This window comes from Salvelinus fontinalis, chromosome 17 (genome assembly GCF_029448725.1).
Source record: "Salvelinus fontinalis isolate EN_2023a chromosome 17, ASM2944872v1, whole genome shotgun sequence".
NCBI classification, from domain to species: domain Eukaryota; kingdom Metazoa; phylum Chordata; class Actinopteri; order Salmoniformes; family Salmonidae; genus Salvelinus; species Salvelinus fontinalis.
Genome location: NC_074681.1, coordinates 16,525,257 through 16,550,805, shown reverse-complemented (window position 1 = coordinate 16,550,805; position 25,549 = coordinate 16,525,257). Strand labels below are relative to the sequence as shown.

At 44.6% G+C, this 25,549-nt stretch overlaps 1 protein-coding gene across 2 annotated transcripts; it reads left to right on the top strand.

The window, feature by feature from the left end:
* On the top strand, window positions 1–24,549 carry tep1 (telomerase-associated protein 1). 2 transcript variants are annotated; one of them, XM_055866349.1, is made up of 56 exons: window positions 1–162; window positions 1,122–1,648; window positions 1,774–1,950; window positions 2,095–2,244; window positions 2,355–2,519; window positions 2,842–2,979; window positions 3,088–3,159; window positions 4,183–4,301; window positions 4,433–4,590; window positions 4,760–4,869; window positions 5,104–5,182; window positions 5,290–5,482; window positions 5,708–5,939; window positions 6,241–6,393; window positions 6,562–6,636; window positions 6,727–6,848; window positions 7,067–7,132; window positions 7,295–7,441; window positions 7,662–7,953; window positions 8,273–8,394; window positions 8,576–8,689; window positions 8,914–9,031; window positions 9,126–9,314; window positions 9,447–9,631; window positions 9,767–9,908; window positions 10,217–10,396; window positions 10,662–10,754; window positions 10,838–10,970; window positions 12,869–13,028; window positions 13,212–13,348; window positions 13,446–13,534; window positions 13,625–13,739; window positions 13,848–13,892; window positions 14,003–14,204; window positions 14,314–14,434; window positions 14,601–14,725; window positions 14,832–14,931; window positions 15,023–15,175; window positions 15,283–15,495; window positions 15,723–15,779; window positions 15,868–15,997; window positions 16,096–16,323; window positions 16,441–16,598; window positions 18,066–18,173; window positions 18,314–18,418; window positions 18,630–18,759; window positions 18,874–18,959; window positions 19,075–19,210; window positions 19,309–19,439; window positions 19,548–19,669; window positions 19,882–20,013; window positions 20,114–20,213; window positions 20,333–20,447; window positions 20,564–20,646; window positions 20,740–20,844; window positions 20,961–24,549. In XM_055866349.1, the coding sequence occupies exons 2-56, from the start codon at window positions 1,124–1,126 to the stop codon at window positions 21,078–21,080; spliced, it is 7,755 nt and encodes a 2,584-aa protein (XP_055722324.1). In that variant the 5' UTR covers window positions 1–162; window positions 1,122–1,123; the 3' UTR covers window positions 21,081–24,549. The 2 variants fall into 2 exon arrangements, with proteins under 2 accessions (XP_055722324.1, XP_055722325.1); XM_055866350.1 differs by having other exon boundaries at window positions 1,119–1,648.
* Window positions 24,550–25,549: the final 1,000 nt, after the last annotated feature.

Below are 25,549 nucleotides of genomic sequence, written 5' to 3'. Positions count from 1 at the left end.
AGATGTAAAGACTGTGCGCTCGTCTGACAGACAGCTACATGGCGTAGAGACGTATGCGGAAATAATATTTCATCTTGCTGCTCTGAGCCAGTGATTTGGAAACTGAACACATATAGAATTATTTGAGAAGTGTTAGCCAGTAGTTGTCCCGCTACTTATTAGGTAAGTTTGCGTCCCTATTTGTGACTTTCAGAAGACTTAGCTACAGTCACGCCCATTCAAAGTACTTGTAAATCTGGGTAGCCTAGCTACTTCAATGTGCCTTTTGATTACTACCTGCTTTTAGACTTTCATCCCTGTGCAGTTCCCACAATATTGTTCTATGGGCACAATGTATTCTAGTCTGCACATTCGTGTTTGTGTTATTATATTTGTAGGAAGAACATTGATGCGCTATACTTCTGGTCAAGGGCGTTAGTGCGCGTCCCTAACGCCCTGGACCAGAGCTAGGCAGTACTGTACCAATCTATCATTGTGTACAAGCACCACTTCAGTCTGGTGTTCTGGACATGGACAGAACAGGATTGGTGCATGGTTCTGGATTTGTCATTAATTTAATGAGCCAGTCATATCTGAAAAGCACAAGACAATCTTTGTGTGTCGAGTGAACTTTGTTCTTTTTTACCACTCTCTTAGTCATACAAGCGACCCACCCAAACACATGAATGCCCTTTTGTATGTTTTACCGTTGACTGTTTAAATAAGACCTGGCTAGAAAGCGGATGAACTGCTTATCTCTAACAAACGTAGTCAGTCGAGTTTCAAAGTTTACTTTCCACGTGCACAGGTTACAATAGGTGTAAAACAGTACAATGACATTCTTACCTTGAGGTACTGTGTAATCTGTTTGTCCTAGAGCTGTGTTTCTCAAACTCTCCTCGGGACCCCTAGGGGTGCACGTTTAGTTTTTTTGCCCTAGCACAACACAGCTGATTCAACTAATCATAAAGTTTTGATTATTTGAAACAGCTGTGTAGTGTTGGGGCAAAAACCAAACTGTGCACCTCTTGGGGTCCCGAGGACTGAGCTTGGGAAATGCTGTCCTAGATGTACTGTAAAAAGGACCCTCCCTGTGCTGAGTGAATATTTGCCTGACAGTCTATTGACCTGTCTTCCAGCAGAGATGAAGGTGCTGACTTTGCTCCAGCCTCATGGGGCCCAGGACCAGCAGGCTGCATCAGGGGGGCTCTACTCTAACTACCTTGGCCAGAGCATGGAGAACAGATGCCTGATCCATGCATCTGTGCTGCCTCAGGGCTTCTCTGGACCAGTATCCCAGCCCTCCTCCTGCCCCTCTCTCCAGCCCTCCAGGCTCACCTCCACCACCTCCTCCCTCCTCTCCACTACCACCTCCTCCCTCACTTCTCCCTGTCTTACCTCCCCCTTCCTCACCTCTCCACTCCTCAGCACAGAGAACAAATTCCTAAAGAAGGATTCACTACTCTTCCCTCATTCCCTCTCTCTCCCCTCTCCCTCCCCCCTCACCCCTCTGTTCTCTTCAACCCTGGCACCCTCTACTCGTGTCCTGCCTCCTACCTGTTTTCTCCCCCCTCCGGTTCTGAATGTAGAAGAGCGGATGGTGGGAGAAGGAAAAATTAGGCAGCCTGCCTCTGAGGATGTGCTGTCCTCCTATGAAGAGATGACTGTGGTATATGGCACAATGCATCCTTTTCATTTGGGCTTTCTGTGATGTAGTTTGCACAAGGTCCCTTCCAATCCAGGCACATTTTGTTGTCATTGAAAGTGTTTTCTTTCCTCCTTATGAAATGGTAGGATTCTGACCAGGACAGCCTCATGGCTGAGGAGACTGAGGAATCCACAGAGATGCCTGTCCTGGACATGGTATTGGATGAAGAGAAGTTGGACCAAACCATGCCATTTGGGGAACAGGAGTTTGGTGAGATGGAGAGGGGGAAAGATGAACTGGAGGAAGAACTGAAAGACAAAAAGGTGAGGGAGTAGATTCTGCATTTAGTCTCGCACAGAAAACCATGTATCTCAACATCAACCTGAACCTCAAAACCATTCTCCCTCCCCTTTCCTGCTCTCTTTCTACCCCATAATTTATTTTCCTCACACTTTCCCTTCAATCAGTACCTGCTGCTGAACGAGGTGTGCTGTTCTCTGGTGAATAAGAGCACTGCTCCCGGTCAGAAGGACTGGGATGTAGAGGAAAGTGTCTGGAAAAGGATCCAGAACTTGTCCAAAGCCATCTCTAACGACGATCCCCAGTTTCTCCTCAAGGTGTGTGTTTCTGGAGAACCTCTCTTGGTGATGTCCAACTAGGGTCCTCTGGCTTTTCGGGTGCATTAAACAGTTATCCTATTTTACCATATTTTCCTGTTCCCCTTTAGGTTGCAGTTTACACCAGACAGGAGTTGAACATCCGTATCACAGCTAACTTCCTTTTGGCTCTTGCTGCCCATCTGCCCACCACTAAGCCACACGTGCGTAGGTACTTCTGTGCAGCTGTGCAGCTACCCTCTGATTGGCTGGAAGTGGTGAGACTCTACAGCACGGTGAGTCTTGGTCAATGTCAGTGAATCTCCTACAAATCTCAACTGCTCTTTGTTTGTCTCTCTCTCTCTACATGTGACAGACTCGGTAAGGTACTACACATGTTTCTCTCTCTCTGTCTCTCTCTGTCTCTGTGTGTGTCACAAGGTGTGTCACACACACGGACTCAGTAAGGTACTGCACATGTTTGCTCGTCTTGATCGCTTAATGAGTAGTTGTTTGGGAGGCAAGCTGATTTGTAGATCAGGGATTCTGTGCAGTGCTTTGCTCAGCCCGATCTACTGAATATCTCTCCTAACCATTCCACTGTGATGTCATCTTCAGTGTTTTGGCCACTCTTTACCCACCTGTCTGAAGAAAGCCCTGGGAGACAAGTTCAAGCAGTTCAACGAGTATCAGCTGGCCAAATACAACACACGCAAACATCGCTGCAAACACAGTTGCTCTAGACCCAAAGGCAAGGTACGGCAAGCATGTGTACACACACACACACACACACACACACACACACACACACATACACCTTGTTTTTTCTCTTCTCCATCTTCTCTCTCTTTCTCTCCATCACAGAAACCATCCACTCAGCAGTTGGAAAAATGGGCCAACATGCTTGGAAGTGATGCCACCAATCTGCAGAAATATGTGAGTGTGGAGCTAGGTTTCTATCCTATTGGCGACAGATTTTCATGTGAATATTCTAGAAAAATACTAAATTTCCCACTAGTGGTGTTTCCACCGAACAGACCTGTTGGCGGATAACAATCTGTGCATGATGACTTGGTGCACACAGTTTTCATGTACTGAATAAAAATGTGTTTTAATGCATTTTCAACTCTAGCGGTTAGTTTTGTCACAGTCTGTTGTTAAATAGCACATTCTTGGCATGTGCACTCTAGCCAACAACAGCTGGCAGATACAGAGTGGGTAGGCTAGTCTAGATGATGAGATTATTATGGATAAGATTCATATTTTTAAGCATTGATCATCATGTCACTAGAATCTGACCCTCGATATTTAGTGGAAAGGAGCATCATGCTCATCGCTGTGCACTTTTGCCACCCTTTGAAGTTTATTTATTTAATCTGTAGCCTAATAAACTGCAATAAACTGAGTCGTAGTGGGAGGTTTATTAGGCTACAGATTAAATAAATGAACCACACACCATATCATCGCGTGATTACAAGTTTATATCGATATAATGGTTATTATATCACTATATGCGCATAAAGCTGTTTCCACTGCCATTTTCTTGCTAAATACATTTTACTGACACAAGAAGATCCCACCATGTCGAACAAATAAATTACCTGCCAGCATTTATTAAAAAAAAATGTTTTTTTCGACAGTATGACTTAGCTCGCATAAAACTTGGATGGAAACGTATTTTGTGTGTACAGTCTTGTGTTCTCTAGCATGCTAATAATCTCTTTTAGCTGTTGTGATGTCTTGGGAAATGTTGATATGTAGCCTATACTGTGTGTGTGTGATATCTCTGTTTGAAGCTAGGAGATTATGAAGCTAGGACAGCAGTCCATAGCCTTACCCATCTTCTGAAAATATATAAACCCACAGCACCCCCCCCTAGCTATTTTAAGATTAGTAAGATAGTGTAAGATAGTGTTTAAGATAGTGTCTGCTAAATTACTATAATGTAAATGTTTGCAGTTGAAAATGGAGAGACCAGTGGTGGATAAGAAGCAGAGTGAGTTCAGTCTGAAGAAGATGATCAAGAGGCTCCACATCAAAGAGCCTGCTCAGCATGTCCTGGCCATACTGGGAAAGCGGTACTGTATACCAAACACCGAAGTTCACAGATGTTTTTCTATTTTACAGATCCAAAATCTATTAGCTAACATTTTTCTACTTTTCTGAGCTGTATACAATCTCGATACTGTGCTTTGTATGTGTGTTTCAGGTACCCTGGTGACCCCAAGGCGTTCTCCCGCAGTGGGCTCAGTGGGGTGTGGGACAGGGAGCGGGCAGGGCAGCGCATGAAGCTCAAACAGCCAGACACATGGGAACGCAAACTCAGCCAAGAGGGAAACAAAGCCTCCACCTGGGAGAAACTGATAGGTATCGTTAAAAAACACACACACAAGTATTTCACTACTCGCATTAACATCTGCTAACCATGTGTATGTGACCAATGAAATTTGATTTGAAACACACACTGTCACAGTGAATCAATGCTGCAGATTGTGGCTGTAATATTGTTATAATGCTGTCCTTATTTATTTTACAGACAGTAACTCTCTGCCCTTCATGGCAATGCTGAGGAACTTGAGGAATATGATAACCCAGGGCATCAGTGAGCGGCATCATCAGAAGATTCTGGGAAGACTGACCTTCAGGGTGAGTAACCGTGAATAATCTTTTTTTTAAAATTCCCACTTGTTTTATAATATGTTCAAGCAATCGGCAGAATAAATCATTGGACAAATAAGAAATATATTGTCAGCACATGTCCAACATCCATGTAGGATGCAAGTCTAGCGGAGGATCAAATAAAAGTTGCTAGAAATTGCAGTAGGGAATACAGCATGTTTACATTAACACCCATATCCCAATAAAACACTGGTGTTACAGAAAGCAGTGATACAGAGCAGACAGTTTCCCTTCCGTTTCCTCTCCGCCTATAAGGTCATAATGGAGCTCAACAACATGGGTTAGTATCTTTCACACAAAGATACACTCTTAACAACATCAATACATTTTAGTTTGGAGAAGTCTACAATTGATGTTGTCGGACAAAGCTTTACCTCCCTCTTTTAGCCCGTGCATCAGCGACAGCGGTCTCCAGCTCTAAGGAGATCCTCAGGGGCATTCTGAAGAAGATGCCTAAGAGCAAGTGCCTCAGTCGTCTGGATTGGGAGACGGCTGGGCAGAAGAGGCTGAGGGTGGCGTTAGGTGTGCCCTTTGTCTACCGCATCTACAACATGAAGAAGATTCAGTTGAAGAAAGCCAGGTACAGACAGCAACACCGGGTATTCACCTGGGAGAGGAATCAGGTGATCCAGACAGGGAAACCAAGAGACATGGGAGATTTGATAATTAATATTTATCAGGTAGAGGAAATCCAGAGGAAAACTGTAAAATTAAAATCTGCATTACTGTGTTTGCGTGATAATAATTAGATGTATGTTTATACTGAGTAAGGAGGATGCACCCTGAAGTGCATGTGTGTCCACAGCCAGAGACCGTATTCGCAGGCCCTTCTGGAGCAGTACCGCAAGGCTCTGGAAACAGCAGTGCAGATCTCGTGCCGTTACAACGTGCCACCCCTCCCTGGTCGCACCGTGATCTTGTTCGCTGGTAACATGGGTGAGGACGACACCTGGAGCGCCACTCAGGACTTCTGCTGCCCGCCTGACGTAGAGGCAGAGAAAGTAGATGAAGCTAAGGAAGAGAAACTCACACCCTCTGTAAGAACCCTCAACACACTACGTCCCTGACCAGAAACAACCCCTAGCATCTACCCTCTACGCACTTGTGTAGATCTAAAATAAATGGGGAAGTATAGTGAGTATGGTAGCAGCTTCACCCTTCCCTCAGACATGCTATGTCACATTTTATCCATGTTGCTTAGTCTTGTCCAGTCCTCCCAGACAAGTGCCTAGTGAGTAGGGGCTAGGGACTTTTTTCTAGATGGGGCCACACTCTACAACGCCTAGCAGCTGTAATCTGTGCTTATTACCGACCCTGCTGATTTGTGTATTTCCTCAGATGCAGGAGGTGGCAGTGTTACTGTCACTGATGATAGCCCACAGCGCTGAGCATCACCAGCTGATCCACTTTTATTGGTGGGGTTGTGCAGAAGTAGAGCTCAAGTCGGACGTGCTGTTGGATAATGTCAGGCATGTGATGAAGCAGGTAGAGGTGAGGCTGTCGCTTCCTTTCCCTCATGTCTATCTACACACATTTGTAACGGTATCAATACACTTCCAACATAACGCCATCGCTGTGAAGTCCTTTTAAATAAACTGAAGTGAATATTTAGTCTGATGTACTGGAGATTGATAGTAGAACAAATAATTTCTCTTACAGGAGGCTCAAAATGACTATGACAAGCATGAAACATTATCTTCTTTCATGACCAGAGAGATGACGCAGAAAAATAAGGTGTGTTTATTTGCACATTTTGGATTGTTTTCAGGCCTCCATTTGACTTAATTGTACTTTGAGTCGTGACCTTCCCGTCTTCATTCTCAGGTAGACAATATCATCGTGCTGGACGATTGTTACTTGGATAATAACATGGACATAGCACTTGACCGATACAGGAAGGATGTGAACAACAACGCCCTCATAGTGAAAATCTTCTTTGGGAAAGGGTAGGGGGTGCTTTTCTGTGTGCTGAGCAGCAGCATATCTCTGCCACGTAGGAGAGAGCAAGCGGTGGGCTCTCCATACATTTACTATTCTATGAGAAACTACCTTTTCTATAAGACCCTGTAGTCCTGGAAGGAGCATTTTCAGTCCATGTTCTATATCCCCAGTATGTTAACAGCTACAACCTTCACCGTGTATGTCCTGCCTCTGTCTGTTGCAGGACGATAGACCAATCCACAGACAGGAACTGTGTGGTACTCCAAGGCTTCAGCGAGCAGATCCTCAGGCAAGCTTTCTTCTCATTCACCCTCTTGTCTCTGACTCACACACACACACACACACACACACACACACACACACACACACACACACACACACACACACACACACACACACACAGACAGACATTGTGGCATGGTGTCTCTGAAGTGTTTGTTTAACTCTACAGGTTTGTGGCTGAAAGAGGCTCGTCTAGACTGCTGGATCACGTGGAGCACATAGACAAGCTGCATCACATTATCCCGCCACAGGGGGGTGCTAAAGAGGCTGAGCGAGAAGCTGCCGTCACCCCACTTCCTGCCACTCCAAAGCTGAGGTACGGTGGCAGGGCAGGTTGAATACGTTTCCTTCAAAACTGGTTTGGTTGTCCATGATTATCCATACTTGATGATTGGGCTGTCTCTGACAACATAGGGTAGCCATAGGGTTACCAAGAGAACCACAGAGCTGAACGAACACGAAACAAACTGAGCATTACTCTTTTCTCTCCTCTTGCATCACTGACTTTGCTCTCTGTCCTACCTGTCTCTTTTTAGATGGCAAGGCGTGCGTGTGTTTGTCTCCTCCACGTTCAGAGATATGCACGCTGAGAGAGATGTTCTGGTGCGCAGTGTTTTCCCTGAGCTCCGGCGTCGTGCGGCGCCACACTGCCTCTACCTGCAGGAGGTGGAACTGCGCTGGGGGGTGACCGAGGAGGAGACTGGGCGTGTCGTGGAGCTCTGCCTCTCAGAGGTGTGCCGTAGCCAACTGCTGCTAGGCATTCTGGGAGAGCGATATGGACTGCTGCCTCCCCGTCCATCCCTACCAGACCTCCCACAATACAGCTGGGTAAGGCTTGCCTTCTCAAGAGGCTATCTTTCTTTCCATCTCTCTCTTTCTTAGTCCTACTAAGCTGTCTGGTTGCACAAAATGTCATGTTTTCAATCAGGAGAGAAGTTTTATTTGCAGCCACATCTAGTCAGAAGATATTTTTATTTTATTTTATTTCACCTTTATTTAACCAGGTAGGCTAGTTGAGAACAAGTTCTCATTTGCAACTGCGACCTGGCCAAGATAAAGCATAGCAGTGTGAACAGACAACAACACAGAGTTACACTATGCTTAATAAGATAAAGATATTTCATGATTTGGTTATCCTTCTCTACAGCTGGATTCTGCTCCATCAGGGTTGTCCATCACCGAGATGGAGATTCGACAGTTCCAGGCCCTTCATCCAGACACAGCTCAGAATCGCATGTTTTGCTACTTCAGGACACCCCATCTGTCTAGGTACACTATCAAATCAGTCCACTTCACTTATCCAGGTTCACACCTTGAAAAATACTAATTTGTCCAATCGGTCATCTGCCAATGATTCATATGAACAATAAAATTATGACTGTATGCATTTGAATATTAAATAATATAATGTTAATTATCATCGTACAATGTTTGTTTCCTGATTTCTCAGGTCTGTTCCTGTGGCGTGGAGGTCAGACTTTGCTCCTGAGTCCAAGGAGGCTGAATGTAAGATGGCTAACCTGAAAAGAAGAATAGTGGATAGTGAAGCGAAAGTCACAGAAAAGTGAGCTCAGTTTTTGTTCCTTACACATTGTCTTGAAGTAGCTTTATTAAGATTATTGCTTAATAAAGGTGCTTCTACACCTGCATTACTAGCTGTTTGGGGTTTTAGGCTGGGTTTCTGTACAGCACTTCGAGATATTAGCTGATGTACGAAGGGCTATATAAAATAAACTTGATTGATTGATTATTGGTCTCATGGGCTCGGTCTGTCTCTCTCTGTCTCAGTTACCCCTGTGAGTGGGGTGGTGTTGTGGATGGGAAGCCCTATGTGAAAGGCCTGGAGGAGTTTGGGAAGGTGGTGCTGGAGGACCTTTGGGGGGCACTGTTGAAGCAGTTTGTGGAGGTCAGAGACTTTAAAAATGACAGACAACTTAACATTGAAGCCATTTTGGGTTCCACTTCCACCAATCATTGTATTGATGTTGTTTCTCTGACAGAAAACGGATGAAAGTGATTCCAGGTCAGATCTGTCAGAGCAAGAAGTGCACCAGGGCGCCTTGCAGCGGCAGTTCTTTGGCCGTGCCAAGCTGCTCTCTGGGGCGGTGGGGAAGGTGCAGGAGGCTCAGCTCAAAGGAGGAATGGTGCTGCTGGAGGGAGCTCCAGGAGAGGGCAAGACTGTCTTCATGGTAAACCATAGCAGCAGCTTTAGCAGAGATGCACAAACCATTTATTCGCTCGGTATAACGATATATTCATATTTTAGTCCTACCCGGTTTCTGTAAGGTTTTTCTCATAAATTGTCTCCTCCCTTCACACAGGCTGCTCTGGCGAACGCCCTAAGAACTCCTACCAAGTCCCAGAAAACCCCGAGAGGTGATGTCATCTCCTACTCCACTGCTGCTACCCAATCAGCAAGCACTGTGGAAAATCTTCTACGCTGCCTTGTACAGTGGTTATGGAGAGGCAATGAAAAAGAAGACTTGCCTCTCCCTTCCTCTTATAAGTGAGTACAGACAGCAAACATTTTATCCAGATTTTGTCAAATGGCCTTTCAATGACCCTGCCAATAAATGTTCTTGAGTCAATAGGAAGGGCCAATGCTGCTCAAGACTAATCCAACCATATCTTTTTATCATAGAGATCTGCTGACAGAATTCCACTCCCAGTTGAGTGACACCAGGAAGGACCAATCACTGGCCCTGCTAGTTGATGGGGCAGAGCATGTGCAGGATGGTACAGGACAGCTGACCTCTGATTGGATACCACAGCACCTTCCTCAGGTCAGAAACTTAGCCTAAATGTACACAGACGTTTTCAGTTTATCTGTGTACATGGTGACCACAGGAGGTTGATGGCACCTTAATTGGGGAGGACGGGCTCGTGGTAATGCTGGAGTGGAATTGGAAACCATGTGTTTGATAACATTCCACCATGTGTTTGATGCCATTCTGTTCGCTCTATTCCAGACATTATGAGCCATCCTCCCCTCAGCAGCCTCCACTAATGGTGATGTAGTATCATATAGTATAGGATTTAACATAACGCATACAAAACTTCTACTCTTTCTTTTGTTGTGTTCTTCTGACAGGGTGTGTCTTTGGTGCTGAGTGTCACCTCCACTTCGGCCCTGCTGCAAGTCCTCGCCAAGAGGAAACGGGCCTTATTGTTTCCTTTAGGACAGCTTTCTTTGCCGGACAGAAAGGAGATAGTTCAGAAGGAACTTGGCATTTACGGGAAGAAGCTTAGTGACTCAGCTTTCAATAATCAGGTTATTATCTTTACATTTTAGTAATTTAGCAGCTGCTCTTATCCAGAGCAACTTACAGTAGTGAGTGGATACACTTTTGTACTGGTCTCCCGTGGTAATCAAACCCACAACCCTGGTGTTGCAAGCACCATGCTCTACCAACTGAGCCACATGGGACCCCATATCATCACTCTGAAAAGCCTACTAACAGTGTTGTGAATAGTATGACCTGCTCTGTATAATCTTGTCACCATTAATTAACTATTGTCTCTGTGTACCTGTATAGCTTCAGACCCTTCTGATGAAGAAGGGAGCAGTGAGTCCACTTTATCTACACCTGGCCTGTGAGGACCTGAGGAACTTTGCCTCTTTTGAAAAGGTCAGACGTCATGCATGTCACATTGACCCGACCCATAGTCATGATGATCTGTGTCAGATGATGAGTAAGTGTCTGTGTTACAGATGAAGGAGAGCCTCCAGGCTCTTCCTCCGTCTCTGAGTGAGCTGGTGCAGCACAGCCTGAGCAGACTGCAGTCCCAGTACAGAGAAGTGGGACTGGGCTGGGCGTTGGCCGCCTTGACTGTCAGCAGCACCGGTGAGAGCCAGGGCACTTCAAAACCACCTTATTCACTAACTGCATCGACTGTCTTTTCAACACACACGTTTGAAGTCAGAAGTTTACCTTAGCCAAATACATTTAAACTCAGTTTTTCACAATTCTTGACATTTAATCCTAGTAAAAATTTCCTGTCTTAGGTCAGTTAGGATCACCATTTTATTTTAAGAATGTGAAATGTTAGAATAATAGTAGAGAGAATTACTTATTTCAGCTTTTATTTCTTTCATCACATTCCCAGTGGGTCAGAAGTTTACATACACTCAATTAGTATTTGGTAGCATTGCCTTTAAATTGTTTAACTTGGGTCAAATGTTTCGGGTAGCCTTCCACAAGCTTCCCACAATAAGGTGGGTGAATTTTGTCCCATTCCTCCTGACAGAGCTGGTGTAACTGAGTCAGGTTTGTAGGCCTCCTTGCTCGCACACGCTTTTTTAGTTCTGCCCACAAATGTCCTATAGGATTGAGGTCAGGGCTTTGTGATGGCCACTCCAATACCTTGACTTTGTTGTCCTTAAGCCATTTTTCCACATCTTTGGAAGTATACTTTGGGTCATTGTTCATTTGGAAGACCCATTTGCAACCAAGCTTTAACTTCCTGACTGATGTCTTGAGATGTTGCTTCAATATATCCACATCATTTTCCTGCCTCATGATGACATCTATTTTGTGAAGTGCACCAGTTCCTCCTGCAGCAAAGCACCCCCACAACATGATGCTGCCACCCCCGTGCTTCACGGTTGGGGTGGTGTTCTTCGGCTTGCAAGCCTCCCTCTTTTTCCTCCAAACATAACAATGGTCATTATGGCCAAACAGTTCTATTTTTGTTTCATCAGACCAGAGGACATTTCTCCAAAAAGTACGATCTTTGTCCCCATGTGCAGTTGCAAACCGTATTCTGGCTTTTTTTTAATGCCGGTTTTGCTTGCTGAGCGGCCTTTCAGGTTATGTCGATATAGGACTCATTTCACTGTGGATATAGATACTTTTGTACCTGCTTTCTCCAGCATCTTCACAAGGTCCTTTGCTGTTGTTCTGGGATTGATTTGCACTTTTCACACCAAACTACGTTCATCTCTAGGAGACACAATGCGTCTCCTTCCTGAGCTGTATGACTGCTGCATGGTCCCATGGTGTTTATACTTGCGTACTATTGTTTGTACAGATGAACGTGGTACCTTCAGGCATTTGGAAATTGCTCTCAAGGATGAACCAGACTTGTGGAGGTCTACAATTGTCTTTCTGAGGTCTTGGCTGATTTCTCTTAATTTTCCCATGATGTCAAGCAAAGAGGCACTGAGTTTGAAGGTAGGCCTTGAAATACATTCACAGGTACACCTCCAATTGACTCAAATGATGTCTATCAGAAGATTCTAAAGCCATGACTTCGCTTTCTGGAATTTTCCAAGCTGTTGAAAGGCACAGTCAACTTAGTGTATGTAAACTTCTGACCCACTGGAATTGTGATGCAGTGAATTATAAGTGATATAATCTGTCTGTAAACAATTGTTGGAAAAATGACTTGTCATGCACAAAGTAGATGTCCTAACCGACTTGCCAAAACTATAGTTTGTTAACAGTAAATTTTTGGAGTGGTTGAAAAAATGAGTTTTAATGACTCCAACCTAAGTGTATGTAAACTTTTGACTTCAACTTTACGTCCTATATGTTAGCCAAAACCTAATTTGGACATGCACTCCTTACCTGGTGGCTGATGGTGGTGTGGACCAACTTTTAGATCTGCTCAAGTGACTCCAGTGGCTAAAATCTACCACTCACTAATATTCATACCCTACTTACTAATCACGTTTAATCATCTCACTCAGCAATGGTGCTCTGTGACATATCATGACAATTCCCCCCTGGTTCCATTGCAGGCCTGAGGGAGAGAGACCTATATGCCATACTGAACATGTGCAATGGCCTGACCTCTGGAGGTGAGAAGGCAACATGGCAGGATATGCTGCACTTGGCCAGAAAGCCCATAAAGCGTGTCCCAATGGCAACCTTCTCCCACATGGTGCGGAGTCTACAGAGGTATGAGACTGTGTCAAATGATGGGCAGTTGGAGGTCAGACTTGGGTTGATGAGGCAATCAAACTAATATTGGCTGATGTTCAATTCTCTACCCTTCTCCCAGAAGTGTTCACTCCCTCTCATGGAATGCGCTGTTGTAAGGAATTGAACGTTAAAACAGTCCATCTCTTTGTTGTTCTGCAGCCTGATTGATCCATCCCACTGTTACGGCCCGGATGACCTCCTGGCACTGACCAATCCCGAGGTCAAGCTGGCCTTTAAAAAAGAGCTCCTCTTACCAGGAGAGGCTGACTGGACCAGGGCTCATATCCTGTTGGCAGGTAGCTACTATTATAAAGATCCTACACACAAATTCCCTGCTTACATCTGTATATAATCAAACATGGATACACAAGGATTTGTTTATTTCTCTCTCAGCCCATCTTTGGGTGCTGGCAGATCCTCAGGGAACATGTACATTTCTTCACGGTGAGGCCAGTTCCATCTTGAACCTGCCATTCCACCTGGTCAGTGACACTTCCTCTAGCTTTTAACCTCTCTCCCAGTTGACCTCTGTGTCACTGACCACACCTTAACACTTGGTTGTCTTTGGTCAGATGAGAAGTGGCCAGTGGGAGGCGCTGCATTGCCTGCTCTCTAGTTATAATTTCCTGTTTGCCAACGTGCGCCATGGCCTCCTGCACCACCTCCTGGAGACCTACAGCTTATTTGGTAAGTCACCTCTCTGGAGAAATGGAAGTACTTCATTTGATGATGGGTGTTAGGTTATCTAGTAACTTTTAGTCTACTCTACTTCCACTTTTATTCTCTTCACTGCAGGCAAGAGGTTTGAGTCGGAAGGTATTGGTTCATGGGACACTTTAGGTAAAATAATTGATCCCTTTTTACCGGTTACCTGCATAGAAAAGTCTCTAGAATCTGTTCCTCAGACAGAAAGCCCAGAGTTGAGTCTTCCTCTCGTTTTTCCTCTGAAGACCAGAGCGGTCTGACAGATTGTGTCGGGTTCCTGAAGCGCCATGCTCCCATCCTGTCCTCATGGCCAGCCCTGTTTCTGCAGCAAGCTCTCAACGAGCCCAACCACACTGACGCCCATGTATGGGCACAAGGCATGATGGGGAAAGGGGTGCATGTGATGAGGTGGCTGAACAATGAACAACATACCCAGACGGAAACCAGGTAGCTAATCTGATTTTTACAGTTAGACCATATTGACCTCTGTGTTCCCTACCTCAGTGAGTTAGTTATATTGTTATCTTAGTGATGCTGGTGTCCTCTGTTACCACAGTAAGCTGGTCTGCACCTTCTCCTCTGAGCCCACCTGTGTGGTTGTGAGTCCAGGGGGTGGGGTCATGGCAGTAGGGACTGGACAGGGCACCCTCCACCTCGTCCACACCGAGACTGGACAGGTAAACTCCTGCTCTCTTTTCATAACAACAATATGCCACTGACCTATCAGACTAGGAAAGGACTTATTACTGACTATATGCCACCATCAGCACTAAAATATGACAGTAATATCTTTCAAATGCTCCATCTTTGAATCTAAGTCCATTTTACCTTGACCGTTAACAGGAAGTGAGGTCACTGGTGAGCAGCTGTGACGGAATCTCAGGATGTGTCTTCCTGAGGGAGGGGCTTATGGGAACTACTTCATTTGATGGACAGATTGAATTGTGGGATGTTGAGGATGGCTGCAGGTGAGACAATGCTTGGAATAAAAAAAAAGTTCCCAAGGCCAATATGGGATTACGAAATTCCGAATCTTGCAGACATACAAAATGGTCAACTGTCTTGTCTTTCTAGAACTGCCCTCATCAATGGCCACTCAAACAGAATAACAGGAAGTGACGTCAGTGCAGACAGGAAGCACCTTGCAACTGTGTCTCTGGACTTAAGCCTTAAAGTGAGTCTCACATCAAGACTATGCCAGTCTCTCTGATTACTACTTCAGCCATTCATTTGAACGTTGATGTTATCAATGTTATTCTCCACAGGTGTGGTCATCTCCAAAGGGCAGTCTGGTCACAGCCCTCTCCAGCACTAGCCCTCTGAACTGTGTGACCTTTGACCCCGAAGGTCATCTTGTGGCAGCTGGGGGTTGGGATGGGGCTGTGCGTCTCTGGAACTGGCTGAAGGGTGAAGTTACGGTGAGTCGAATGAAGGACCATATTGCAGCGAGAGATGTCACACTGTTAAATGTTTTATTCGCTCGTTGTTTTAAAACAACCTTTCTTTCATCCTTCCTCCCTTCCAGACTCTCTCTGGTCATCAGACGTCAGTACGCAGTCTGTCTTTCTCTCCCTCCTCTTCTCTGCTATGTTCTGGCTGTCTGTCTGGAGAGGTGAGGATGTGGTCAGTTCCAGCTTCTACCTGTGTGGGGCGCTACCAGGCTCACAGCGGATCTACAGAGGTGCTCACCTTCCTGCTGGGAGGGACAGTACTTCTGAGTGCTGGATCTGACCGCACGGTGAGAAGGATGGTTTACCTACACACACACAGGGAAGATCTCAATTGCATACTCCTTGCATCCTCTCCTTGTCAAAACCCAGGAGAAGTTTCAAACCCCATTTCTCATCCAATGGGTTTTGAGGAGATGAGGAGAGCGGATGCGAGGAGTAAGCAATTGAGATCTTACCATATGCACACACACACTTTGAGAGGTTCCTTATTTGACTGTCCCCCCTTCCTCCACAGGTCCAGTTATGGTCAGGTGGTCTGGGTCGCTCTGTGAATGTATTTGGAGAATCCAAGGTATGCTGTTCCACTCATGTTTCAGAAGTTCCTCAATTTCCATTTCTGTCACTTGGAATCTCAAAAATCACTTTGTTTGCCTTGACAGGAGTCTGTTATTCAGAAGGGAAAGAAGATGTCAACCACGGAGCCCGCTGCTCTATGTGTGGCTGTCGCTGGTGGTTATGCTGCAGTGGGTTACCATGGTGATGGGTTGAAGCTCTTCAGTCTTGAATCAGGTATATGGTTTTAGGTTTGCCAACAAACACAACTCTGCAAGCCAAGGAAATTAATAAATTGAATGAATCACTTAACACACCCCAACCCTATTGTGCAGGTGAGAGGACATGGGCTAGCAAGGACCTGCGGGTGTCTATCCTCTGCCTGATGTGGCTGGCTGCAGACGAACCTGAGCTGCTGGTGTCTGGGGGCGGGGACCAGCGGCTGAGGGTGTGGAGACAGGAGGAGGAGGAGGCAGGCATGGTGCTGCTGGGATGTTTTGGGGTGCAACAAGGCCCCATCCTGGCCCTGGCACAAAACTCCTCTTATCTGGCCTCTGCCTCAGGTCAGACCAATAACTTAAACACTCAGTTGAACAATAGTAAACTCATTTTGTACTAATCACTAATTCATCTAAACATTTTATTAACAATTTGCTAACTTTCTCCATCGCTTTCCTCAGATGACTGCTCCATTGCTCTGTGGGCAGTGAAGGACTTGACCTCTGACCCCTGGGTTGACCCCAGTGTGATCTCTGTCCTGAGAGGTCACAGTGGAGGGGTCACCTGCCTGGCCTTCAGTCTAACTGGGGAGGAGTTGCTGTCTGGTGGAAAAGATCAGGTATAGGTTTAAAGAGTGTTCATGAGTTTCGGTTGGTGTGTAATCTCAGTTAACCCAGAACTAAAGTGGTCAGATGCTCGATTTAAGTTCTGAGTCCATACGTGTTAAAATTAAGAGGGAGAATGAGGATCGGAACTAAGAGCTCCACCCGCTCTCTTTGCAAGTTACGGGCAAGTCTATGGGCCAAATGTCCCCTTCAGAAATGTGAAAGTTGCGAACACCTGTGAAATCGTGTTTTGTCCAAATAACCTGTAGCGGTATTTATTAGAGAGGGGTAAAGAAAGATTTTGTTCGGGCGCCAGGCAGGTATTAACCATGCCGAAAGGAAAAGAGTAGAATAGAGAGAGTACCACTACCAGACCCACACACATCAGCAGAAGAGACTGCCTAGAGTGTAGCCTGTTTACCAGACAGCCAGTGGAGAGAAAAGAGAATACACACCCTATAAAACCCACATCACAGCACAGGGGTAACCCCACCAAGAATACCTCATACAATAATAATAATAATGGCAGAGCAATTTATTAATTAACAACTTCATACAAGAAAGAACCCAGTCATCAACAGAGGATTTGCAATAATCTGTATTCTCTTCCACTGGAGGAGTGCAGAGGGTATGAATGTGGGGGGTGTTCATAGACACAACAAAGGCCTTAAAAATGTCCACAATCTTCTCAGTCACATGTCATTAGTACACACCACCTCAATACAGTTCAACTAACAATACCCAACTTGCAAGCAACCTCCCTTTTAACTAAAATGTCCACCCAAATACTTCTGGCAGGGCAATAATAGTCCAGCTCTAATGAACTTCAATGGGAAGTGCATTTGAAAAATAGAGAGTCTGTTGCAGGGTAAAGAACTGGAACGATGGAGGGAAGAGAAAGAGAGAGATCTTAGCTGTGGTCTTCAGGCGTGCCGGTGTACTGTCTGACTGTCCGTTGGTTTGTATGTTTAAGCTTCGCAACAATGTTGCTACTAATCCATGCGATCCATACCCGGCATGGTCCCAAACGAAAACAACCACGACGTAGCTCGATCACACCGATGATTGAGTTAAATACTTTATCAACTACAAACGCTGAAAACAAACAACACTTCTGCAGCATAGCAGTCGGTCGAGCCACCCAAGAGGTCCTCCTCAAAGAGCTGAACGAGCCATCTTTATCTCCTCCTCTTAAAGTGGCAGCGCACGGTGAAGGCTCCGTGCAGGATTTCGCCACAAACCATTGACAAAAAACCCAAGCACTGAAACTAATGCTGCTCGTTATTTCATGCATCCCATTGTGTCATAACAGATATACGGTACCGGTTGTTTGCATAGTCAGTCCACGAGAGATTAGTTGGTGTGTTGCAATTTTACTTTTATTGTGAATAGTGGGGATGTTGTTGATGGAAACAACCAAGAATATTAAGAGCTGTCTGTTACTTGTGACAGTTGTAGTGATAATGTGACTTTCTTTTCAGGTTCTAATGGTGTGGAACGCCAGTTCCTCTCCTCCTACTCTCATTCAGTCTCTACCACACTGCCATGGAGACTGGATAACTGGCTGTGTCTGGGGCCCAAACTGTGTGGTGAGTGTCTGTATAGTGTTTTTTTCTTCTATGACTTTGTCCTTTTGTTGCCTGTTTTTTTTCTGATGATAATTCCCATTTCAACTAGAAAGAGACTTCTGAATTAAACCCAAGTAACTTACTGTCTGTTTGTCTCTCAGGTGAGCTGTTCCAGTGACTGCAAGATCCGTATGTGGGACCTACAGAAAGGTCGCAGTGTGAGAGAGATCCTGGCGAGATCCTCCCTCAGTGCAGTCTGCTGCCTGGTGAGTCTAACAATAGGGGGCAGTGTGGACCTCTAAAATGGTACTGGATGGATGGCTTTAAACTGTAGTGTTAATGGAGAAGGTGTTGAGGGTGAAAAAAGTCTGTCATCACGGCAAAATTGTGGTGTCTATATGTAATGAGGCACTGTAAGTTGTGATGGTGTTTCCATTTTGTCTTGATGATGTTTGTGTTGTCTTGGGGGGTCTGCAGGGAGAATTTGTGATAGCAGGCTGTGCCGAGGGGGAGCTGCACGTGTGGAAATGGGATTCAGGGATGGAAATCAGCAGGATTTCAGCTCACAGGTCACGCATACACCACTGCTCTGTGATACCTGACCCAGGTACTGCATATTTACTAAATACTTAAACATATTAATATTATTCCCCTTTTAAAAAAATACTATGATACACATACCATTGTGGTCATTTATTGTTCCTAAATGTTTTATATTCAGACAAGACCAAGGAGACTAAGCAGGAGGACATGGTGGTTGCTACGGCGTCTGATGATGGCACAGTGAAGCTGTGGCACCCCTTCCAGGTGGGATTAATGCAATTTGCTTGTAATTTCTAGGATTTAGGTTGATTTGAATAAGATGCATGTATCTATATGCAGTGGTGCTTGGTCTGATTGTCTCTTTGCCTCCTAATTCTAGGTACAGCATCACAGCACTTTGCAAGGCCACAGCGGAGGGATACATGGAGCAGTCTCAAAGCAGGAAGGAGTCCCGGCATTCCTCACTGTGTCTCAAGATCGGTCGTTGAGGTCTTGGAGCGTTGCTGCAGCAATGGGTAACACATTTATCAACCTGAATTGTCAACCTAAACCAATCGTCCAATTTCTATACTTGTTTTATTGATGAATTTCCCCTCTTTATTTTTTCCTCCAGAGAGTCCTCTCAACCGGAGGGGCACTGTTACCGCTCTGTCCTTCTGCCAGAGTGGGGATTTGCTACTGTCTGGCTATGAGTCTGGCAGAGTGGAGCTATGGAAACACAATTCTGCAGTTGGCCACAAAAAGGTATCTCCATACAGTGCCAACCATTCAGCACCTTGTAGTGTTATTGTGATTCTCTCAATGACTAATAGAGAAAAGTTGGTTTATCTTTGATTTGCTTGTGTTGCTCAGGTGTCTGACAGTAGTGTAACAGCGATATGCTCCATGCCTGATGACCAGTTTGCTGTGGGATGCAGGCAACGCTCTGTGTCAGTGTGGAAGGTGGAGTGGAATCCTCAGCACAACGCTGCAAGGTCAGCTCTTGGCCATTATATGTCAAGTTTTCACACTATGGCGACGGTTGCTATTGGCTCAATTTGGCATTTATAAGAGATTGATTCAGGCAATATCTGCTGGTTGCAAATTTGTAAAACTTTCAGTAGTTCATGGATTAAAGTTTAGTCAACATTTGTTCTTGTTCTCCTGCATTGCATGCCGGCAAAGACTGTCATCCTTTTGTCCCTAGTCTGTTGAAGGTGTCCACATACTCAGTGCCTACCCCAGTGATGCACCTGTACTACTGCTCCGTCCTGCTGGGAACCTGTGAGGATGGAAATATCATCAATGTCCTCGCTGACGCTGATAGAGAGATTGACAAGTAAAGCGCTCGCTCGCTCGCTCACTCACTCACTTATGGTATACACATTATTAGATGAAAAATACTGACTTGAAATGTACATAACTTGCCTAAATTGCAGTTGGAAGGATAACACACACATTCTTGGGCTGGTGGCCAATGATGAAAAAAGCACTTGGCTGGTGGGCGAAAAGAAAGGACAGATTGTGCTTGGCTTCATGGTAAGTTTACCACCATCACCGACATAATCATCATCAATGACAACACTGCTGCTGTTTTAGATTGTTTTAATAAGAGTTCTATTGGTAGATTATAATATGGTCCTATCTGCCTTCCCTAGTATGCCATGGGCCCAAAGACTGACCTGCAGTCATCATGTGGTAAAATTGAGCTAGAAATAGAGGAGACTTGTGGTGGAAAAGGTGGCTGGATAACTGCTGTGACTGTGGAGAGAGGTAGCTGCACTGCAGTACAATGACACTCACATACTCATATTAATTTTGATACTACTTGTGAATCATCTGTAATTAATAATTTATTAACTGCACTGTAATTTGTGTCCTGTCTCCAGAGTTGGTGGTGTGTGGAGATTCCAAGGGGAATATGTGGTTCAACCAGCCACCAAATACGAACTCCTGGAGCAGCAGGAAACCTGTAAGATCTCTCCCCTTTTCTCTGATGGTGACTGTCTTGAAGAGGAAACTGTTGTCTTATTTTTCTATGATAATTTTGATGGATTTTCCCTAGGCACACAGTGACAGGATCAGTGTTCTGAGACTCACCAACAGCACTATCATCTCGGCGTCCCATGACAGAACGGTCAAAATGTGGGACAGAAACACCAAGAAACAGGTGCATGTCATTCTAACTCTTTCACGCACTCAAATCATTTCACAAAGAACAGATGAATAGTCACAGTAATGCTGTGTGTGCGCGCGCTTACACTATCTCTCTGTGTTTCTGCACAGGTGGGTGTGTTTGTGTGTGCGGATCCTGTTCTGGTCTTGGAGGTGAACCCACACTGCTCCAGTGAACTGGTGTGTGGCGACGCACTGGGCCAGCTCTACTTCCTCTCCTGGAGAGAATAACCACCCAGTGTACACACATACATTGTATACACGCACAGAGTCATAATTAACTTACTCTCACACAGATATACACTATATATACAAAAGTATGTGGACACCCCTTCAAATTAGTGGATTCGGCTATTTCAGCCACACATTTTACATTGACATTTTTGTCATTTAGCAGATGCACTTATCCAGAGTGACTAAAGGTTAGTGCATTCATCTTAAGATAGCTAGGTGGGACAACCACATATCACAGGCATAGAAAGTAAAAATGTTCCTCTAATGAGCTGTCAGAGCTAGGGGGGCCATGCAATCTCCATAGACAAACATTGGCAATAGAATGGCCTTACTGAAGAGCTCAGTGACTTTCAACGTGGCACCATCATAGGATGCCACCTTTCCAACAAGTCAGTTCGTCAAATTTCTGCCCTGCAGAACGGGACCGCCGAAGCGTGTAAAACATTGTCTGTCCTCGGTTGCAACACTCACTACCGAGTTCCAAACTGCTTCAGGACATAACGTCAGCACAAGAACTGTTCATCGGGAGCTTCTTGAAATGGGTTTCCATGGCCGAGCAGCCACAGACAAGCCTAAGATCACCATGCACAATGCCAAGCGTCGGCTGGAGTGGTGTAAAGCTTGCCGTCATAGGACTCAAGAGCATTCTCTGGAGTGATGAATCATGCTTCACCATCTGGCAGTCCGACAGAGGAATCTGGGTTTGGCGGATGCCAGGAGAACGCTACCTGCCCCAATGCATAGTGCCAACTGTAAAGTTTGGTGGAGGAGGAATAATGGTCTGGGGATGTTTTTCATGGTTCGGGCTAGGCCCTTTAGTTCCAATGAAGAGAAATCTTACCGCTACAGCATAGAATTACATTTTAGATCATGTTTTGCTTCCAACTTTGTGGCAACAGTTTGGGGCAGGCCCTTTCCTGTTTCAGCATGACAATGCACCCATAGAGAAATGGTTTGTTGAGATCGGTGTGAAGAATTTGACTGGCCTGCACAGAGCCCTGACCTCAACCCCATTGAACACCTTTGGGATGAATTGGAACGCTGACTGCAAGCCAGGCCTTATCGCCCAACATCAGTGCTCAACCTCAATAATGCTCGTGGCTGAATGGAAGCAAGTCCCCGCAGCAAAGTTCCAACATCTAGTGGATAGCCTTCCCAGAAGCGTGGAAGCTATTATAACAGCAAAGGGGAGACCAACTTCATATTAATGTCCATGATTTTGGAATGAGATATTTGACAAGTAAGTGTCCACATACTTTTGGTCATGTAGTCTATCAGGACTACTGTACTTTAATGAATATTCTCTCAAGCAGCCAAATCAACACTACCTGCTATCTTCTACACACCATGTAATATGCATAATACCTCTGCTTATATGTACATGCCTTTAAAACCTAAGAGGACCTCTGAATGTTAATCAGCTATAATGCATGTAGTATGCAATAGTTACCTGAAATAGTGTGGGGGTGTGTGATCTATCTATCTCTCGCTCTCTTACACAGTACCAGTCAAAAGTTTGAACACAGCTACTCATTCAAGGGTTTTTCTTTACTTTGACAATTTTTTACATTAAAGAAATCAAAACTATGAAATGACACATGGAATCACGTAGTAACCAAAAAAGTGTTATAAAATGTATTTTGATTTGTTTATTTTAGATTCTTCAAAGTAGCCACCCTTTGCCTTGATGACAGCTTTGCACACTCTTAGTGTTCTCTCAACCAGCTTCACCTGGAATGCTTTTCCAACAGTCTTGAAGGGGTTCCCACATATGCTGAGCACTTGTTGGCTGCTTTTCCTTCACTCTGCGGTCCAACTCACCCCAAACCATCTCTGTAGGGTTGAGGTCGGGTAATTGTGGAGGCCAGGTCATCTGATGCAGTACGACATCACTCTCCTTCTTGGTCAAATAGCCCTTACACAGCCTGGAGGTGTGTTGGGTCATTGTCCTGTTTAAAAACAAATGTTAGTCCCACTAAGTGCAAACCATATGGGATGGCGTATCACTGAATGCTGTGGTAGCCATGCTGGTTAAGTGTGCCTTGAATTCTAGACATTGTCACCAGCAAAGCACCATCACACCTCCTCCTCCATGCTTCACGGTGGGAATCACACATGCGGAGATCATCCATTCACCTACTCTGCGTCTCACAAAGACACGGTGGTTGGAACCAAAAATCTAATTTGGACTCATCAGACCACAGGATAGCTTTCCACCAGTCTAATGTTCATTGCTCGTGTTTCTTGGCCCAAGCAACTCTTCTTATTAGTGTCTTTTTAGTAGTGATTTGCAGCAATTCGACCATGAAGGACTGATTCACGCAGTCTCCTCTGAACAGTTGATGTTGAGATCTGTCTGTTACTTGAACTCTGAAGCATTTATTTGGGCTGCAACTTCTGAGGCTGTTAACTCAATGAAGCTATCCTCTGCAGCAGAGGTAACTCTGGGTCTTCCTTTCCTGTAGCGGTCCTCGTGAGAGCCAGTTTCATCATAGCGCTAGATGGTTTCTGTAACTGCACTTGAAGAAATGTTCAAAGTTCTTGAAATGTTCCGCTTTGACTGACCTTGATGTCTTAAAGTAATGATGGACTGTCGTTTTTCTCTTTGCTTATTTGAGCTGTTCTTGCCATGATATGGACTTAGCTCTGTTTGGTAAAAGACCATCTTCTCTATACCACCACTACCTTGTCACAACACAACTGATTAGCTCAAACACATTAAGAAGGGAAGAAATTCCACAAATTGTCACGTTCTGACCTTAGTTCCTTTGTTTTGTTTTAGTATGGTCAGGGCGTGAGTTGGGTGGGTTGTCTATGTTATTTTTCTATGATTTTCTGTGTTTGGCCTGATATGGTTCTCAATCAGAGGCAGCTGTCAATCGTTGTCCCTGATTGGGAACAATATTTAGATATCCTGTTTTGTGGGTGGTTATTTTCAGTCTTTGTGTGTCTGCACCAGACAGAACTGTTTTCGGTTGTTTCTTTGTTGTTTTGTTATTCAGTGTTCAGTTTTGATTATTATTAAATATCATGAACACTTACTACGCTGCACCTTGGTCCTCACCTTCTTCCACCGACGACAGCCGTTACACAAATGAACTTTTAACAAGGCTCACCTGTTAATTGAAATGCATTCCAGGGGACTACCTCATGAAGCTGGTTGAGAGAATGCCAAGAGTGTGTAAAGGGTGGCTAATTTGTAGAATCTCTAATATAAAATAGATTTATTTGTTTTACACTTTTGTTTACTACATGATTCCATATGTGTTATTTCATAGTTTTGATGTCTTCACTATTATTCTACAATGTAGAAAATAGTACAAATAAAAACTCTGGAATGAGTAGGTGTTCAAACTTTTGACTAGTACTGTAAATGAATATTACAAAAAGTTGATTGTCTTTGTTCCCCAGCTGTGTGTCAAACAAGTTATATTCCTTTTCTTTTAATAAATACCATACCACATTTTCAGAATGGTTTCATTTGCTTGCGTGGCTGACAATGGAGATAAGTTAAAACATTTCCTGACACTTGTGTTCAATGGTTCATAAAGACAGCAACATACCACCCTGCATCCTACTGCTGGCTTGCTTCTGAAGCTAAGCAGGGTTGTTCCTGGATGGTAAACTAGATGCTGCTGGAAGTGGTGTTGGAGGGCCAGTAGGAGGCACCCCCTCTGGTCTAAAACAATATCCCAATGCCCTAGGGCACTAATTGGGGATATTGCCCTCTGTAGGGTGCCATCTTTCGGATGGGATGTTAAACAGGTGTCCTAACTCTCTGGTCACTAAAGATCCCATGGCACTTGTCGTTGGGGTGTTAACCCCAGTGTCCTGGCTAAATTCCCAATCTGGCCATCATACCTTCACCTAATCATCCCCATTTTACAATTGGCTCGCTCATTCCCTCTCCCCTGTAACTATTCCCCAGGTCGTTGCCGGAAATGAGAATTTGTTTTCAGTCAACTAACTGGGATAAATAAACATCATTAGACTCATAAGGAACCATTTACTTTTTAATAAGAATCGTTGAAAGTGTTTTTGTATTTAACCCAGTGCGTTGAGCATTTAAAGATGCCTTTTATGCATTTATAACCATATGAGCTACGGCACTCTCCCCTGCATGTAGTTATGTACAGTGCGTTCGTAAAGTTTGACGCCTTGACTTTTTCCACATTTTGTTACGTTACAGCCTTATTCAAAAATTGAGTAAAAATAATTGATCCATCTACACACAATACCCCATAATGACAAAGCAAAACGTTTTTTCTTGCAAATGTATTAAAAATACCAATAGAAATAACTTATTTACATAAGTATTCAGACCCTTTGCTATAAGACTTGAAATTGAGCTCAGGTGCATTCTGTTTCCATTGATCATCCTTGAGATGTTTCTACAACTTGATTGGAGTCCACCTGTGGTAAATTCAATTGATTGGCCATGATTTGGAATAGCACACACTTGTCTA